The 19811-nt window shown below is 38.2% G+C and overlaps 1 protein-coding gene across 8 annotated transcripts in view; it reads left to right on the top strand.

Annotated features, from left to right (window-relative positions):
• The window catches only part of prom1a (prominin 1a), a 90141-nt gene that overhangs the window by 42050 nt on the left and 28280 nt on the right, over positions 1-19811 (top strand). For all 8 annotated transcript variants that reach the window (XM_080901276.1, XM_080901277.1, XM_080901278.1 and 5 more), the window contains one exon: positions 826-1031. In XM_080901276.1, the coding sequence (XP_080757402.1) occupies positions 826-1031 (206 nt within the window). The remainder of the gene's footprint in view (positions 1-825; positions 1032-19811) is intronic.

Here is a 19811-nt window from a genome sequence, read left to right on the forward strand (position 1 = left end):
TATAATGATCTCACTCTGGGGCCTGATTTTTCTTGAAAGAAGAAAGATTAGGAAGTCGTTCCCTTTAGTATGTTAACTGCGTTGCAATCCATTCCTATTGAAGCAGGTTTTTCATCAGAAATGCTGTCTTTTTGCTTCGTTATAGTGGGAAGAACTGTACCACAGGCCTACTGTACAGGGGAAGCTCCTTTGAGTATTTTCCCATCATGCTTCATCTGTTACTATCCTGCCAGTGCATTTTGCTGTTGGGTTAAAATGTTTGCAAAAACAATGTCCAACAATTGCTTTCTGCAACAGTCTCAACACATTTTCCCCTTTCACTTTCAGTTTGCACTATCGTGTGCAGGGACAAAAACCTTCATCCTACTCATTTTTTGTTTTAGTTTTGGCATTTGTTTTGTGTAAAAATGCAGTCAGGAAGTTGAATTATTGAATTAGCTTGCTGTATTTAACAAAGAGAGGATTCTCCTGCAGTGAGTAGTGTTACGCAATGTCTTTGTTCATCTGCAAATCCTGTTTGGACAACTAGAGAGAACTCGCAGCGGTGGGATTCTACCAGATATTTTTAGATTTGTTCATCATTTTATCCTTGTATTCCTTGTGTGCATCCTTCCGTCTTTTTGTGTTTTCTGCTATTAATTTATCCCTTTCTCCTCATTTTCTCCCTCACTCCTAAACATTCACCCCCTCCTTCTTCTACCAAACCAATCCTCATCTCTTCATTTACTGACTCACCTCTCTTTGTTGTTATTATTCATAAATAATTTGTCCATCTTTCTGCATCTCATTTTCTTTTTCCCTTTCACTCCTCTCCCCCGACCCCAGGCCATCTACTATGAGATAGGCTTCCTAGTTTGTGCAGCAGTGGGCCTGCTCTTTACCATTCTGATGCCAATAGCCGGGCTCTTCTTCTGCATGTGCCGCTGCTGTGACAACTGTGGTGGTGAGATGCACCAACGCCAGAGGAAGAATGCAGACTGCCGGCGTGGCCTCCTGGGAACGCTGCTCTTCTCCACCTCACTGGTCATCACGTGAGTATGACACATGCAGAAATGACACACATAAGTGAAATATTCAGAAATCGGTTTGCAAGCAGACGTGCACATTCTGCATGCAGACATGCATGTATGCATACACTGGGGTTATAAACAAGATGCATGTCTGTCTCTTACGGCGATACTCTCATGCACATGTGTACACATGTTAGTAACACACACACACACACACACACACACACACACACACACACACACACACACACACACACACACAGACAGTCATCAGTTTTCCTCCTCCCCCATGCTGTTTGCTATATATAGTTGAGTCCTACTGTAGATTGCATGTGGCAGCACCCTTCATTCTTTTATTCATTCAAAGCTCTGGTCACTACAACCTTCTGGGGATCCAGACTGAAAGCTTTCATTTACTCTTGTGGCAATGTCTCAGTGCACATCTAAAATACTACAAATCGAAGATAAAGCCGCAATATGCTTTGGAATTTGACCGCAATAATTCTGGTAAACACTTCTGACCTTTTGACAATACACACAATTTCACCTAGACCTGTACTCCTTGGTATTCATTGTAATGAATATAATACCGTTAAACTTTTTTCACATTACTGCACAGTCGTCATTGTTTGTCTTTTATATGCACATTTTAAGCAGTGGCTTTCTCGAATAGGACTGCGGTGAGTTTAAAAGCAGACTTAATTTTCAAGATTTCAGTTCAAAAAATATATTTTGTTTTCCTTTCCCCATTGTTCACTTGCTTTGACCAGATCATTTTAAAAAACAAAAACAAAAATCTGTGGGCCTTTTTGCCCACAGATTCTGCATATTCACACACAGAAACACATCTGTTTCTCTAAAGTCTGACTCTTTTTGCTGTGGTGTGATAGAAAAGTTTTATATAAGAAGTGTATAGAAAAGGTAGCTATGGGCTAAAGTCAAACTCTTGGTAAACATGAGTTAGTTTGCTGCTTTAAAAGTGTGCCAAGTTTGTCTTGATGCATTCTCAATTATCCAGGAGATGTGCCAAGTTTGATAATGTTAGATTGGATTTGTTAGCTCAGCTTTAACGAATGCAAGTGATAAAGCTTTAAGATGCTATATGAGTTCTTTCACTTTTTCGAAGTTTAAAGTGTTAGTTTTTCATTTGGAATGAGCTGTTCTCTTTAGCGGCACTTTCCCTTTTTTCCCCGTAACCAAACTGACCAATCGGCCTCAGATATACTGTCTAGCCGTTTCTTTGACAGTCTCATTAGCTTCAACTGCAACGTGACGTGCAAATCTCTGGAAATGGAACTGCACATTACTGCAATGCTGATCGCAACTGGGATTGTTCTGCTTGTTATGCCACATAAGCATGCATGTCAGTTTAAACACATGCTTTTACAAATAGATGATAGGATGTGAGTGTATCTGGCTGCTTTATCGTGCTAATACTAATCTGGCAGCCAGTAATCTGCCAGTGTAGCTATCTGCTGTTGTTTCCCAGGTTTTTTTTTTGTGTGTTGTTACTTAAACCCGAAGTACATGCAGGACAGTAACCTTGTTGTAAGCTAGCATTTTCTATGTGTATTAAGAGCATAATTCTGACATGAAAATCGTGTTAGATAAAGTGGGACATTCAATTAAGTCTATAAGTATTCCAATATACAAAGTACCCTGTTTTTCAGAGGCTAAAAAAATAACTAGACAAGCTAGTATAACTTTAAATGTGGGGATTGTTTTTAATATTTGGATGAAAATCATTTTCAGTCAGTGACTGATGGACATCACCAATCACTACTGATTATAATGTAACCAGGCACATATTTGGCAAAAATATAGATTTCCATCCATCCATTTTCTTCCGCTTATCTAATCCAGGAGAGCTGGAGCCTGTCCATAGGGCGAGAGGCAGGATACACACTGGACAGGTCAGCAATCTCTTCCTGGGTTAACACAGAGACGGACAACAATTCATGCTCTCATTCACATTCACCCTGTACTTCTTCTTTATGAGCCCATCAGACTGTCCTGTAACTTGATGAGTCTCATCTGTCAGAAAATGGACCACAAGAAACCTAATCTTCCTTCCATTCTGGTTTACAGTCTCAGCAGCACAAGAAGCATAGCCACTGGGGATATAGCAACACTACAAAAGATGTGGGAAAACAACAGTTGAGCTAGACTGAAGGCATCCAGGAGTGTACTTAGTTTGATGTTCCTCGACTTTCAGTCTTCATTGGAACAAAGCCTAGTTATATGAAATTCCCCAGCAACATCCCAGCAGCACAGACAGAAGAGTCTGAGAGCATCCTCACAGTTCTTATTAAATCTCCCGAGCTACCAGGCAGAGATGCAGCAGAGGCTCTAATGAAGCAATTACAGGCTTGAGAGGGATGAGTTCCAAGCCCAGGCCAAGACTGCTTTTTACTGCCACTAAAAAGCTGACAGCCAGGCACAGAAAAGTGGCGGGGGTGACATTTATTTTCCAAGAAGTGTTAAAATCGGATTAAGAGAGGGGAAAGACTCCCAGGTAAGGGTGAGAACATCGAAATGACCACAAATGAGATATAAACACAGCTAAATGATGGCTACAGAACCTGGGCATCACCTTCTGTTGCACTGTGAGATAATATAGTGCAAGTAACTCTTTATTATGCATTATGTCAACTCATATTTGATGCTAAGCATTCATTGTAGGGAAGTTTTCGCAGCACTTTCCAGTCATCCCTTCATATCTAAGTAGTATAGACAGAGATGTAATCTCTTACTACCTTGCTTTGCTGTCAGTTAACTCAGCAAGGTTTTAATCTCTCAATATACAAGATCTTATGAAGGATTGTGTCTTTATTTATAAAAACCGAGTGATGCAAAGTGGATTTCAGTGTCGGGATGGCTACCAAGCTGCTGTTACTGGAGATACACCCAAGCACACAGATAACATTGTCACAATCCAGCCTGCCATATAGGCTTAAGGGCTTATCAACTCTGCCAGAAATGTCAAACAAGCCTTTGACTGTTGCCTGAAGACACTACACTTTCCTGAGTTTAGATAACATGCCCTTACTGAAAAGGTAAATCCCATACCCTTATCCTAATTACAGAGTGGAAAGCAGTCATAGTTGCCTCTAAATAATGGCCATGCCAAATGTGAAGGCAACCTGAATTAAGAAATAAAAACAGAATGGTAAAAAAGTGAGTCAGGAGAATTTGGTATCAGTCAGATTTTTGCTATTGTACACCACCTGCCTAAACACAGAAGGGTGTCCTGTGGTGTTTCGCACTGGGACGTTGGCAGCTGATTATTTCGGTCCTGTAGGTTGTGCAGTGGGGCCTCTGCAGTCAGGTCAAGTCACTGTTATTTATCTAGCACATGTAAAAACAACAGGAGTTGCCCTGAGGTGCTTTCCAGCCGAGGAAAACATATTAACAGTTCAAGTCCCTAAAAATATAAATACAAAGCCCACATAAACAGAAACATGAATACACTGAAAAGCAAAGCAAAAATGTAATAATCATAATATAAAAAAATCTATCAAAAATCAATAAAATAAAAACCTCAGAGTAAAATTATACAAAAGAATACATTTAAAAGAAACAACAGTCATCTAAGGGAGCAAAAAGGAAACATTGACAGGTGGCTGACAAAAGGCAGGCGCCTCAAATTTTACCTGGCTAGATCACTATGGCAACCTGTAGACATGCAAAGCTAGTTATGGTTTTGGGTTTAAAACCAGCTACAAGTGCTATATTTTAACTTGTAATTGTGATTGATGTGCAATATATACATACACCAGTGTCTCCATGAGGTGTTCCTTGTTGGAACATTGTTCACTTGCAGAACACAGGTTCCACAAGATGCCAAAAACATTAATAGGAATCGGAATAATTTTGGCATTTTGCAGTTGCTGGAGATTTGTTCCCTGCCAATCCATGAACTGAATGTGCTGTTTCACCACTTCTCAGAAGTGCTCTATTAGAGAGAGACCTGGTGTCTGTGGAGGCCGTTTGTGGAGGGCAGCGATGGTTGTATGGGGAAAATCCCAGTAGATCAGCAGCTTGTGAAAAAAACAGACCTGGCCATCTGGCGCCAACAAACATGCCACATTCAGAGTCACGCAAATAATCTTTCTTCCCATTCCCATACTCAGTTCAATCTTCAGTATGAACCTCATCATGTGTACATCTAAATGTTTTGGCTTACTTTCCTATGATTATCTGATAGGGGTTAACAAGCAGTTTACCAGTTTTACCCGGTGAAGTGTGTGGTGAAGACTTCCTCCTGAATGAGCGAATTGTATATATGTAGCCAAGGTTTCTGGCGTATGTGCGACAGACTGAGCATTCCTGGATCCACTGTGGCAAATCGGTGAACCAGGTAGAAATGGGAAGAAAAAAATCTGTAACAAGAAAGCTAATGAGAAAATTTCCCTCTTATATCATCCTCCTACTGTGAAGGTGGTAGGGTCAAATCCCAGAGGAGCTGCCAATGAGCTGCAGTTGTAAACGTGAATGAGTAATGTTCACTGGGTTAGAGTAGCGCTGTAGGGCTATGGGGTTTGATTCACACGGATGCCAGTCATGCTGAAAATGCATGCACTTCTGCTCCGGCTACAAATGTACTGCCCAAGTAAAAGCAGGCAGGATTGTTGTCATTGTGTGCTAAACTCTGCCAAACACAAAGCAGATGTTCATCACTGACTTTTAATGTTGTATCTTACAGGCAGAGACACTGGATTGGCTTTGTGGGAACAAACATGATGAGAATGATTAATTACATTTGTGGACATACTCATAATTTAATCAGAAACATATTACAGCAATTTGCCAATTAGTGGAGCTGAACTATTAACACATTCACCAGGTTAATTTAGGTGAAGGAATATTGAAATCTAATTAAGCATAAAATGATGTATTAAACAGGCCTTGAGAAATTGATAATTACTGTGGCGTGTAAGCACGTTAAACTGATTTCTCATAGGGCTTTAAATTTGGGTACATAGCAGGAAAAGACACAAGCAAAGCAAACAAAAGAAACATGGAAAACTCACAGTGAGTAAGTTAGAATCCAACTCAGTTTACAGTGAGATTAAACCTTTAGAAATAATGAATATGCATTAATACCTTTCACACAGATATTATGTTTGATCATTCAGGTTTTTGTCCATCTGTCCAAAAAAATTCTACCTGGCCAAGTTTTGGGAAACTTGCAGGTCTGGATAATTGGTTGTCATTATTATTATTATTATTATTATTATTATTATTATTATTGATTCTTCTTTTCTTTCTTTTTTTAATGTAGTCACCCCATCAGCTTTTGAATATATATACACAACTGCTTGGGGCTCAGGGCAGTCTGGGGGGAACCAAGGGCTGACAAATTTCACCTTTCCTCTTTTAAACAACCTGCGGTCGAGGTGCAATGTCATCTTAGTGGAAGGATGCCTTAATGGAGACTTACTTGGGGAAGGAAGGGACATCAGTTGTTTAATAATATCAGGGTGTGCTACAGAGTTTGAATTAGCATCACAGTGAGATTATATTACATAATTCCTTTGTGTGTGTGGTGTTTTTGATTAATATGTTTTTTAATATGATTGGATCCTTATCATTTGGGGATATCTGGGCTCTTTGAGTTTGCTTCTTTATGGTTAGTGTTTATTTTATAATATCTCTAACCTAAAATAAAGAGAGATTGTATCATGTCAGTAGCAAATTGGTAAGATAAATGTTTAACTCCTGCTTATATGAAAAGGGCTAATTGTCAATGTTTGTGTCCTCATGCTTCTTTTGTGAATGTGATTGCCACCGCTGGGGTAATTTTGCAACGCATTAGCCATTCAGCACTGTGCCATTAATATATCGTAGCTCACATGTGTACTGTATGCTAAACAGCATGTTTTGTTATATCTGCCAGCTATTGTATATTCCCACTCTGTTTTATTAAAAGAACAGCAGGAGTTATTTCAGTTTCTACTAATCAGCTCTGATTCTGCACAACACCCGCATGGATTTATAATAAGAAAATGACAGACATAAGATCTTTGCTTCTGTTCTGACCAAGTGGAAGACCCTTGCCCCATGCTGTTATCCAGTATGGGCTTCAGCAGTCTATTTCAGTTGCTGGGTGTCCAATATTATTAACACAAAAAGTCCTAATATTATGGACTTAGTAATCCATGCTAATTATATGGGGTCTTATTAATGATAATACAGGCGACAGTGAACTGAGCATTCAGCAAGCTGAATTTTAAATCTCAGGCACCCAGATTAGATTTGAAGGGTTTGTCTGTAAATGAGCTATCTGATGTCTGGGATATCTATAAATGGGCATCCCAAGCGATGTACAATATATCTTGTACTGATTCAGTTTTGGTTGGTAATCTTTTTGTGCATCATTTTACGTTTATGAAGGAAGAGAAGGTCAGCAAATGACCTTGCAAAACCATGTTAGATGTGCTGAGTAAAATACTCGTATATCATGGGAAATCACTGCTTGAATGAAAAACAACCACTGTGAATTCAGTATGCAAGTTAATTCAAATTTGATTTTTTTTTAAACCAGGCTAAGACTTTCTGCCTTTATGTTGGACCAAACTTAAATTTCTGAGCACATGCTTGTCCACAGACAGCTATGCTACTGGACAAGCTTGTGCAGATTCCCCTACCTTCTCAAAGATATTATGTTGTTATTTTCTCACTGTTGCAGCTTTGCCTGTTAAGTGGTAGATAGATTAGTGGTGTCGCAGAATGATAATACACGCCACAATCATAAACAAAAAAAGCAAAGCTCATAAAAGTTCCAGTGTATCAGACAGTTTTCTGGCCAAAGTAGGAGTGAAGGAATGCAAAGACTGGTCTCTGTGTTCGGCTTAGCTCTGTTCTAGTGTGTGTGTGTGTGTGTGTGTGTGTGTGTGTGTGTGTGTGTGTGTGTGTGTGTGTGTGTGTGTTTTCTTTTATAACCAAGGCTAAACACAAAAAGTAGTTGCTTTTATTTTAATGGGTCAGTTTAGTTTAGTTTAAAACAAAGTGAACACAAGTTCCACTTCTGTTTATGTGGTGTGTGAGTTATAGCACTGGATCCTGCTGAATTATTAATAAAGTGACCCAATTAATTCTTAAGTTGTTGGAGCACAACACACAGAAGGGACATCACCAGGAGCTCAGCAGCCACAGTCAAAATAATTACTTCTGCAATACTACATACATTAATCTAGAAATGCAACGCATAAGATTAACTTTTTGACTTCGGAGCTTTTAAACCCTTAAAACCCTTGACATTCCTAGCAAAAGACTTCAACCGTAGTATTATCTCCTCTCACATAATGAGGGGAAAGTGTGTGAAATAAAAGTACAAACTTGTCAGTATACCAGCATGTTCCTTTAGTTATTTGTAAAATATAATTCCTCCCACTGAAATTCTCACAGCTCATTAAAATGGAATGGAAAGTTATTGCGTATGCTTCCTTTAGCACATTTTATCTTCTAACAATGTGTAACTTGATCGGAGTACTGAAAGTACTGAATTGGAGCTTAAAGCTGATCTTTTTTAAAGTTTTATTTATAAAAAAAAAAGTGAATGAAAGTTTAAATGAGAGATTAACTGCAGACATGATTGGATCAGTAAGAAAATCTTTGTGCATTTTCAAGGCCTGCGGAAACTGTTTATTACAGTGTTGTTACAGAGTGCTCCATCTTTTAATACATATACAATCTTTGACAGTGTTGTGCACAATGACTACTTTGTTTACATCCATATCTCCACCAGCTGAAAGACAAAACTGAAGATGGCAGTCTAATTTCAACGTTTTAATCAGCTAAATGTTTCTACAAGGCTGATGTTTTGTGAAATCATAATATAATATAATATAATATAATATAATGCACAAATGTAGAAGACTGACCATTGGCAATCACAGCTCATTTTGCGTAAGTTAATTTGTTTCGACACATGTAACCTGTTTTGCAGAACGCTTTAAAAACCTTTGGACATTGGCTCTATCACTGACACTATAACTAAGTCCTTATCGAGGACCGTGGCCTTTAAAGGCATCAGAGGCCACCGTCAGGCAAAGACCATTGCCATTGTTAGCGCTGGAGAGAAACCTGACCCACAAGCTAAACAAATGCTGGGCTCCTCACTGCCTCCAACAGCTGGCATATGGAAGGGGACCTTGGCAAGCAGCTGAATTTTGCAGCCCAAATAACACCATCATGGCTGCAGCCAGATATGATCATCGTATTCAAATCCACCAACTAATTGATCATGTTGAAATTAAAATTGCAATGAGAAGAGAACAGGATTTGCAGGGCAATCATTTAGCAATGGAGCATCTGAAGTCACAGAGAAGGCTACTGGGTGGCTTTGCATCCAGAGTATGGAACCATGAACAGTTCCTGCTGGACCTGAAATACCCAATGACCCTAAGTTCCATCACTGATTGAATCTGTGAGATGTGACTTTCATCCCAAAAACTGGAGAATTCTAATGTTTTATTGAATCGAATTCAGTTATATATATATATATATATATATATATATATATATATATATATATATATATATATATATATATATATATATATATATATATAGTTACCTCAATGTGGTTTATATTGAGAGGTAAATGCTTACTACAATAATGAGAAATCACAAAAAAAATCAATAATATAAAACTAAATAGCTCAAAGTAACGTTGCTTCATAAAATGAGGCAAAATAGGTCTATAGAATAGCAAACAAAATAAAAATTGATCAATATACATACTAAAAATAAACACAACAAATTAAAATAAATTTGTCTGGGTTTTTTCTTTGAGAGGTTTGGTAAATGGTGAGATTTTCAAAAAGCCTTGAAGTTTGTCTCACAGATGTGCTGTGTTCTGTACAAAATAATTGCACGTGGTTGTGAAGAGTTCTTGTATAAGGTCCTTTTGATCAAACAGAAAAACCAATATCCATCCATCTATCTACCTGCAAAAGTATTTTCATTGAATTTATTATAAACCACTCACTTGCTGATAACAGATCAAACATATTCTTGCATTCTGTCACATAAAAAAACTAGCACACAATTAGCTACGTATAAACACAAGTAGCCAAGTAAACTTTTACCTCAATCCTGCACCTTCTGTAACCCACACATTGCTCAGTTAACAGCCTCCCTGGGGAGAAATCACATGCAGGACTATTTTTAGGGGCTCATTAATAGTGTGATGAGCATCAACTCTTTCACGAAAGAAGCTACAACTATGAAGATGTCACTTGTTCACTAAATGTCAGGCTACTGGGAGGTAATTTATTTTCAGTGCAGAGCGGCATTAGGGTGCTGTTACACTAGCAAAATATAAAATTACATTTTACTTAAAAGCCTCTAGGGGATTTGGAGTAGTAGCAGCAAAAGTAACAGGATTCTAGTGTGAAAGGAGAGCCCAAAAAACACATTTTGATGTTAAAAATAAAATTAAAAGTACAGTAAAGCAAAGTAATTATTTCAGTATGATTGACTGAGATTATATGCACAGAATGAAGAAACTAACCCATCCTGATGCTCCGTTCTTTTCCAGCAATAGCCAGGATTATTGTTGTATATATTGGAGAGTATAGTTACAGTATAATGTATAGCATTATATATAGCATTATGCATTAGGCAGTAGTAGTAGTAGTTGTCGCTGTTGTTTTGTTGTTGATGATAATGATGAAAAAATGCCATACAGGTGGTTTTTGCTAGGCTTCCAGTCCTTTTTCTTGTACTCCATTCTATATTTAGTGTTGAGTCGAACAAAATTCGAAAATCTAAAATGATAATAAAATAAGGTAGATATCCTGAGAATTTAAAACCATCAACAAGAACAAAAATGTACCTGAAGTGTGAACTTAAGTGCAATCTGTGGGCATGTCATAATCTACCGCAGGTGTGTCCAACTCCAGCCCTTGAGAGCTGAATGAAATGAAGGCCGCAATTGGAGCAGCCTTCGTTGCCTGGCTGTGACGTACTCGGCCTTCAATTTCAAGGGTGCAGCCTATGAATTGGGACATACCTACTGTCCTGCAGCTTTTAGACGCATCCTTGTTCCAGCACACCTGAGTCAAATGAATGGCTTGTTATCAGGCCTTTGGCAAACTTGATGGCATGCTGAAGAGGTCGTCCAACCATTTGATTCAGCTGTGTTGGAGTAGGGATGCACCTAAAAGCTGCAGGACAGTAGCTCTCGAGGACTGGAGTTGGACACCCCTCTGATCTGCAGACTAGAAAGAGAACAAAAGCTTGCAGGTAATCGGTGAGATCTGCACAGGATTTCTACTCTTTACTAACATGCATTATGTGCATTATCCAACTGTCTCCATTGATTTTTATTTTATTTTTGCATCTTAAAATCACACATAGCTCATGGAAATGTGGGTTACCTAATGTGTTGGGGAAAATGTGCACAAGCGAACAGCGTGAAACATCTCACTTTAATACATTGCAGTGTGTAACAGTCTCTCATCAAAAAAATAAGTAAATAAATGAATAAAAAAGTAAATAATTGTTTTGGACATCTAATGCTTTGATTTTCATTGAACTCCACCCATTAAAAAATCACTGTTATCAAAAAGCTTTTAACCACTTACCTCTGGCTATTTTTGTATATACAGCTTTTCAGTCTGTGTAATTTCTCAGGCTGCAACTGAGAATTATGTTTCTGATTCATAAATATGTATTTGCGCTCTTCTTTTACGTTGATTGGCCCTTAAGCCTTATCCTTATTTTCTCTTGAATTGTCTCTGTTTAAAGTTTTTTTTTTTTTATTAATAAACTAAAAAAAAGTTATCATCTCCTGTTCACAGCACACAAACACCAAACAATGGCAGCTTTACACATGCCACAGCCAAGCTAATTAACTGGAGGGGTTGTTCTCAGAATTTGCAGTGCATCCCATAATTTATCACATCCCCTGGAGAGACCTCATTCATACCAATCATTCAAATTTTCCCTCATTTTGCATTTATAGCTGAAATCCGCCTTATTTTTTACTAATTGAATTTTTCCTCTCACCCTGGGATGCTAATGGTCGTGGATTCTTGTAGTGTACACCTTACAAATCAACACACGATTTAGAAGAATTCAATATTGTGAAGCTAACTGACTTTCCTAGCTAGGCCGGGCTTTCTTTCAAATTTATAGGAGACATTTATGTTACAGTAGTGATGATATGGCACATTGTTACACAGGAGAGAAAAGATAGGAGAAGGCAAAGCTGCAGGGATCTGTGATGGCTTTACGAGTAGGAGGTATAACCCAGAAATATCAGCATTTCTGGGAGATGGATCTGTCATACATGTCTTTGTGTCACTTTGTGGTCATCAGGGTGTACCCCAGCAAAATGAAGGCTGGCAACTTTATACTAACCAGGCTCACTAGTAATGAGCCACTGTATGAGAGCTTTGTGGTTATAAAAGAACAAATAGTATTTTGGGGGCTATATTGGGAGTGTTACTCAGATATAATACAATTCAATTCAATTTTATTTTGATAGCACCAAACCACAACAACAGTCACCTCCAGGGTATCTATAGTGTAAGATAAAGATCCTACAATAATATATTGAAAACCCCAACAATCAGACGACCCCTATTAATAGTAACTAATGATTAAATGTAAAGTGATTCATAATAGAAAGTGAAGAAAGGTGAGTGGTGAAGAAACAGTGCAAATAGAATAAACTGCTTTTTAGTAGTTTTTTTGTAGTTTCGTTTAGTGTAGAAACAAGGGTTCTGATGATAGCAGCTTAACAATATTAACAATGTCAAATTATTAGAAGCTTGGGAGGGAAGAACAAGAAAAAGGTCATCAACGTAATCAGCAGAACATTAACCATTTGATTTTTGAAACGTACAAGAACTCACAGGATAATACAGCATATGTACAAAGGGCCATCTTTACTAGCAGTGTACAAACTCATCCCATCCCTTAAAACTGGAGCTCATCCCAGTGGTTAAATGCCACCTGGATAGGAAAAGAGTCATCCCATGGCTAACACACAGAGAAAAACAAACATCCACACTCACATGCACACCTCCAGCCAAGTTAGACTGACCAGTTAACCTAGCATGCATATCATTGGAGTGTGAGAGGAAGCCAGAATCCACAGACGGAAGGAGGACACACAAACTTCACGCTGAAGTTTGTGGCCGCAGATTCAAACCAAGACCTGTGTGCTTTGTTAAGCACCAAGCCACTGATGGTTGCATTAGAACAGTAGCATGAAAGCAATGATATCCACACAATTACCTGCACCTGTATTTGATATTTGATAGACACTAGAGTTGTAATTTTGTTTGTCAATACTTTAATTTTCTTTGCCAATTCCTACAAACTGCACTGCAGTTCATCTGAAAGGGGATTAATGATGATTTTGTGTGAAAACACTGAATGACTTTGAATTCTTCTCACATTCAGTGGACGCTAAACCTCAAACTAACATTATTTTACTAGGGATGAACTCGCTAAATAACTGAGGATGGCACGATCAAAGCAAATCAGTGTGATTCAGCTGACCTCTAACTTCAGAGAAAACCAGGACCTCTGAAAAGGTGTAAAAGATTTAAACTTCGTCTTCTTCTCCAAAGTGGATTAATTATATGCAAATAATAGTTAATTACGCTTAGGTTTGACTGGTTAATGCTTCATAAAGTGCATTCATGTGTTATGAAGTTAGCATTTGCTGATTAAATAATCTGCTCTCTGAATTTCCTCATTTTTTCATTAGCTATCACAAGTTATTTAGTTATGGACAGCTGATATTTATTTTTAAATCAAACCACTAATGTTTGCTTGAAGGGGGTTAATTAAACTTAGCCTATCCAAGGATGGTTTACTGAGCAACACAGATGTCTATTAAAGCGTTTTGGACATCCTTAAGAAGACAAATTATAGAAAGACTGCTTCTGTGAGAACTTTACTATTTAACTTTTAAAAGCAAAGATATCCAGATAACCAGAGTCCTTGCCCAGGTAATCAGGGTAGTGTCCTTAACAATGTGTCATTTGCATCATATTTGAGCAAACTCAGTCACTGAAGGAAAAACAAATATTAGTATAAGCTATGCTTTAGGACGGAAAAATGATTAATCAATGGTTACACTGTTTGACAATTTAATCAGAAAAATGCATGCACTGCAGAAGATTTTTTTTTTTATTTTTATTTTTTGTCTTTTGGCCCTTCTACAGATTTAAAAAAATAAAAATCCTATTGTGCTGCAGTGACCTTCTGTGTTATTTACACAACCCCGTGAGGCTGTTTGGCTCAGAGTTTGGTATTCATATCATTCCTGGACTGTTTACTGTGAAATTAATGGTCTGTTGTCTCCCATCAACCTAGTCCAGACAGTCTTCACATGCAACTGACAGCAGCTTGCGCAGCATCCTTATGAGTAGGAAGAAAACTGAGAACTAATAGCACTGTCTTTACTGGGCTGTCATGCTCGGAGCAAAGGCCTTGAAGCCAGGAAGCTTAAGCATTCATTGCTTGATTAAATTCTTCACAGGACACAATGCTCCAATGGGAAGTTGGGCTCAGAATGTGACTTGGCAAGCTCTGAGGACAGTAATAACACAGCAAATAAAAATACATAACAATAGCCACTTGAAGGAGAAAGGGCAGTTTAATGGAATGAAAACAGGCAAACCAAAGGCTTTATGTAGGTACTAAAATGAATGCAATAGCAATTCAGTTATTACATTTATATACATTTAAATAAGTGGAGTAATGAGATCACGAAGTGGCTAAAATGAGAAAAAGTTGCAGTTGCTGGCTGTGGCAGTGACCTGTTGGCACAATAAAATGTCTAATGAATTATTTCAGATTACATAAGATTTGCTACATAACCTACAGTATATGACAGGACAAATTGCTTAGGCCCGACATTTTTCAGTCAACACCTCTGTTGTCCCACATGCACCAAAATGCATCACTTCTCGTTAGCGTTTGCATTCAGGTCAGACTGGCACAAAAATAAAGATTTAATAATAATTAAAAAAATTATTTATATTAATTATTATTCTTATAGTGATTATTCTGGATAAGGCTTTGATTGACAGTTACAGTAGCTGTTTTATATTGCACTCAGAATATTTAATTATGCACATGTGCTGATTACGCTGCCATTGTCTATCGATGTGTTTGAACTAAAATGATCACTGTAGTTATTACAGTGACTAGAATGATCATTTTCTTACTGAGGCTGGACAATAAAGAGACATTTCCGGCAGTGTTAAAAGAGGAAGGGGCTGTAAGGGGACTGTCCCAGCCTCCGAACTACAGTTACACTGAATGCAGGCCATTGTTGAAGTTTGTAAAAGCTATGGAACCACCAGACCATGGAACACTCACTGCCCAGCCCCCAGTAGTGCCCTAGATTCTGGGGCACTGCATTAGTTTGTTGCTCTTCTTCGTCTGCTGTCATGGGGCAGTTTCATGTGTCATTTGGCTTTTGCTCAAGCAGGAATTAAAGCCCTTTTTCAAGCTTGTTGGAGGTAAATCTGCCTCCTGCTGTGTTTGAATTGTCCCCTGCAGTCAAAAAGCAGCCATACAGTTGATAGCTAGAGTTGATTGTGCAGTTCAGACGTTGCTGATAGCAGTGAAATGTGATGATGCTGCACAAAAGATCAATGGCTGAAGTGCACAGATGAGGTGACAAATGGTATTTTTAAAGGCCACCTGCTTCATTGAAATGCAACATTTCTTTTTATGAGGGTGTCAATTTTAAAGCCGTCACACTAGTCTGGTACAAGCCAGACAGTTTTCAAAGGTTTTTAAAGTTTCCATATGCAAATAAGCAATCAATAGTTATATTCCTATTTCAAAACAATATTGATGCTTTTTATAGACAGGAGAGACAGGAGTCACCAAGTACTTTACAGAAAACAGTTGGTGGCACATTAGTACATCGTGGATTTGAAAGATGAATCTCATGAGGATTTTAGCAGTGCAACAAATCAGCGACTCTCTTCAAAGTGAGAGCTAGTTTACATTAGTTTGAATAAGTTTCATTATTGCTATTCTTTCATACTTGTTCTGTTGACTTAAAAAAAAAAAAGAAGTGGAAAAACTGTAATTTTGAGTTATTTTTTTTCTGAATTTGGCTGCATGAAAATACCGAGCTTAGGAGAAAGGTAAAGAGATGGAACAGTAGCCTATGTCTTGTGGTGGCTGTGGACAGTCATCCAGTCTGTGTGGGCAAGATACTGAATTGAGTGTTAATTTGAATGTTATAAAAAGGTGCTTAGGTAAAGTACATGTGTGTGATTAGGGGCTTGTAGAAAAAAAGGGGCTGTGAGTGCTCAGTTAGCATACATATATATATATAAGTGCCGGTCTATTTGCATTAGGTGAACATAGTGCTAACACTAAACATTCAAACAAATCCAGGATCCCTGAGAAACTGTAAACATTTTAAACCATGTTAGGCACATGTTCTTATAACTGATTTGCAAACAGGATATGGTCATCAAAACTAAAAATTGTGCTGACCAGCAATAAAGCAGCTCTGGCTAAAGGTTGCTGGCTCCTCCGGGAGGCAAATGCTTATTCTTGGTTTGAGGGCTTTTTATATGATGATGTAGATAAGTAACATAAGAGAGGAGTCTGGCATTTATAACTTTGAAAACCTTTTATATGGACAAAAACTTTAGATAACAGACTAAAGGATAGGAATAAATGCTAGAAGCTCAATCGGAGATATATATAATGAACTGATGCCTGTTTGATCTGCTTTGAATTTCAGATCTTCTCTTTGTTGTCATGCAAAGCTCACATCTTTTTTTCATAAGTGAATTTTATAGTTTGGCTTATCATCAGCTGAATGCCATGGAATATTTCTCTGTCACATGTGATATAATAAACACCATTAAATAGAAGGTGAAATGAAGATGACACTGCAGGGGGATTGAGTCCTTAGTGGCATGTTTCGTGGATACAGACGCTGTAAGTGAGAAAGCGGGTTAGCAAGCCCTGCTTGTCATTTTAAGTTTGATGGTTGTTTGATCATTTCGTATTCAAATACAAATGTGTGTATGCCTTGTTGTCTTCTTGCAGCTTTAGACCCTCATTTAATTTAATCACTTTTTAAAAAACAGACTCAAACTGGAACGTGAGCAAACTCAAGCTAAACTCAAACATGATTCTCATAAAATATGGTGGACAGTCAGCAACACAGCTTGTTGCAAAGCACCAGGCTGTTTCCTCAAAGAGTCTTTGTTCAGCTACGAGAGGGAGTGAGAGAGACAAAGGAAGGGACAGGAGGTAGGAAGTGGGAGAGAGAGAGAGAAAGAGGGAAAAGAGAGAGGTAACTGAGGGCAAAACAGGAGACCGAGGAGGAGATTAAAGAAGAGAAAGGGTGGAGTAGGAAAATGGTAGTTACGTTTCACTTTGGGATAGAGTAAGAAAGCATAGTCAAACAAAAATACCTCATCAAGGGAGATATATGGAGAAATACTGGTGTAGAGAAAGAAATAGTTTAGCGAGGGTGTGGAATAGAGGCTTCATAAGTAAAGTAATAAAGACAAGCAGACAACCAAAAGCAAGCATAGAAAAGAAAAGTGCGGGATTGTGAATTTGTGTGTGAAAGAGGAAAGCAAATGTATGAAGTGTGAGTGAGAAAGATACAGAGGGAGGGCAGAGAAAGTGTTTGACAAAAGGCTTTTGTTGTGAAAGTGGCCATTTTGAATCTTCCCCTGGTTACGGATGGCTCCACTTCACTGTGTCCCAGCCTACTTGTTTGGCCTAGTTTCTCATTAAGTCGCCACTTGTACGGTGACAGTGTTTACTCTGTTGGCACACTCACTATTTATGGCAAACATTATCACACATCCACTAGAGATGGTGCAGCTTGATGCCATGCAGATCAGTGAATTTTTCTCCCGAGGGCAGCACATCCTATAACACATTTGTTCTTTAAAGACCATGACAATGCTGTTAGAAGGCTCTTTTTTATCTTGAAAGATGTTCATTATGAATTTCCTTCAGATGCCAGCAAGTGAATATTTACATTCATTTTGATTTAGAAACAAACCAAATATATGTCGAGGGAATCCTGTGAACAGGGTAGCAAGTTTGCAAAGGATTGCAAAGTTACATCTGAACAAATGGCAAGACTTTGACAAGAATGTAATACACAGTGCCACGCTGGGCAAAAACCAAGCACAGTATATCAGCACAAATACCTCATACCACATAATGATTTGGGTTCCTCTTGTTGCATTCACTGAGTTGAACATGAACTCCTGTGTATACCAAAGTATTTTAGAGTCAGTCTCAACCACAGCTAAAGGTGTTCTTGGCCCAAGAACACCAGCACATTTACAGCTAACTGTCTAAAAAAGAAAATAACCAAGGTGTTTGACTGGCCCACTCAAAGTATCTGTGGCATATCTGTGAAACTGTCCCTCTTGCTTATAAATATTCAAACTTTACTAGGTTGTTATTGAATCATTAACTCTTCAGTCCTCTGACTTAAACCCCAGAAAAAAATCCTAAACATGCTGACTCTTAGCTGGCTACATGCTGTGATATCTGACAAGTACTGACTTAGACTGCCTAAACTTAAGCATGTGTCTGCATACAGAATAAAGTGTAACAATATTTGAAGACATTTTTTCCCCTGCATTTCCATGCCAGAAATTAAGAAAAATACATACGTTTAACAAAGTGGAAGGAAATGTGCTCCAATGCGCTGCATTTTTTGAAAGTAGAAAACATTTTATGCATACACTAAGTGTGCAAACACACTGCAATGCTTAATGTTGCAAAATGTCCACAGCATAATCCAGGATAGAAATTAGATTATATGCACAAAGGGAAACTGTGATTACAGCAGTGGCTGTACTTTACTGCTCTGTAAAGAAGAACGGCGCCCAGCAATGTCTTCATGCATTAGCAGTAAGACAATAGAAACCCCATCTCTGGGTGCACTGTGGTCACATACGTACAACCTGTTGTCATACTTACACATAAAGACCCCTGCCTTTTTTATAGAGTCAGTCACAGCACCCCGATTCTACACCATTGATCTAAACCTTCCCAGAAGCTTCTGAGTCAGTTCTTTTGTTACTCCTCTCTGCCAGTCATCTTACATCATTCATAAAGCTGCTTATTCCACTGAAGCATTTCCATGAAGGGGATTCACTGTGTCATACAACTCTACTTTGGGAGTTTTTCATCCTTAGAGTCAATTTTTTTTTCCTTTTTGACCGCCTTTCCTTAAGCTGCTCACGCGCGAACCTCAATAACACACATCAGTAGCAGTAAGAACATACGTGCACACACTGTAGTGCTGCAGTAGCTGTGAGGTGCTGAAGGAGAAAATTCAGCTGGGATGAGAGTGAGTCATGGAAACCGCTTAATATTATGGGCTGTCTTTCCCTTGATGTTGTTCAAGCTAATTAAGCCTTGTAGTAAGCTACTCAGGTCTGTTTGAAGTATGCAAGAGATTCACTTTAATGGTCTGCTCTATGCGATTCTGTGTTTTCACATTCAATTTGAATATGCTTACAACCCAGGGACCTTAGATTATAAAGATAAGACACCTGGGTTTATAGCTACGAGTCTATTTCTAAATTACTTGGGGAAATAATAGTTGTTTAGATCTTGAGACTGCAGAACATGTCAGTATATGACACACACATACAGTATTGTAAAGATGCATTTACACAAGACCTCTATGCCTGTTATGTTACCTTATTCTAGCCTATTAAAAACATTGTTGATGAACAGGAAATTGTGTTTTCATGTCAACACTTACATTAAATGAATGAAATTGTATGTAACAGTTAATTAAAA

Source organism: Rhamphochromis sp. 'chilingali' (assembly GCF_963969265.1).
Source record: "Rhamphochromis sp. 'chilingali' genome assembly, chromosome: 13".
NCBI classification, from domain to species: Eukaryota; Metazoa; Chordata; class Actinopteri; order Cichliformes; family Cichlidae; genus Rhamphochromis; species Rhamphochromis sp. 'chilingali'.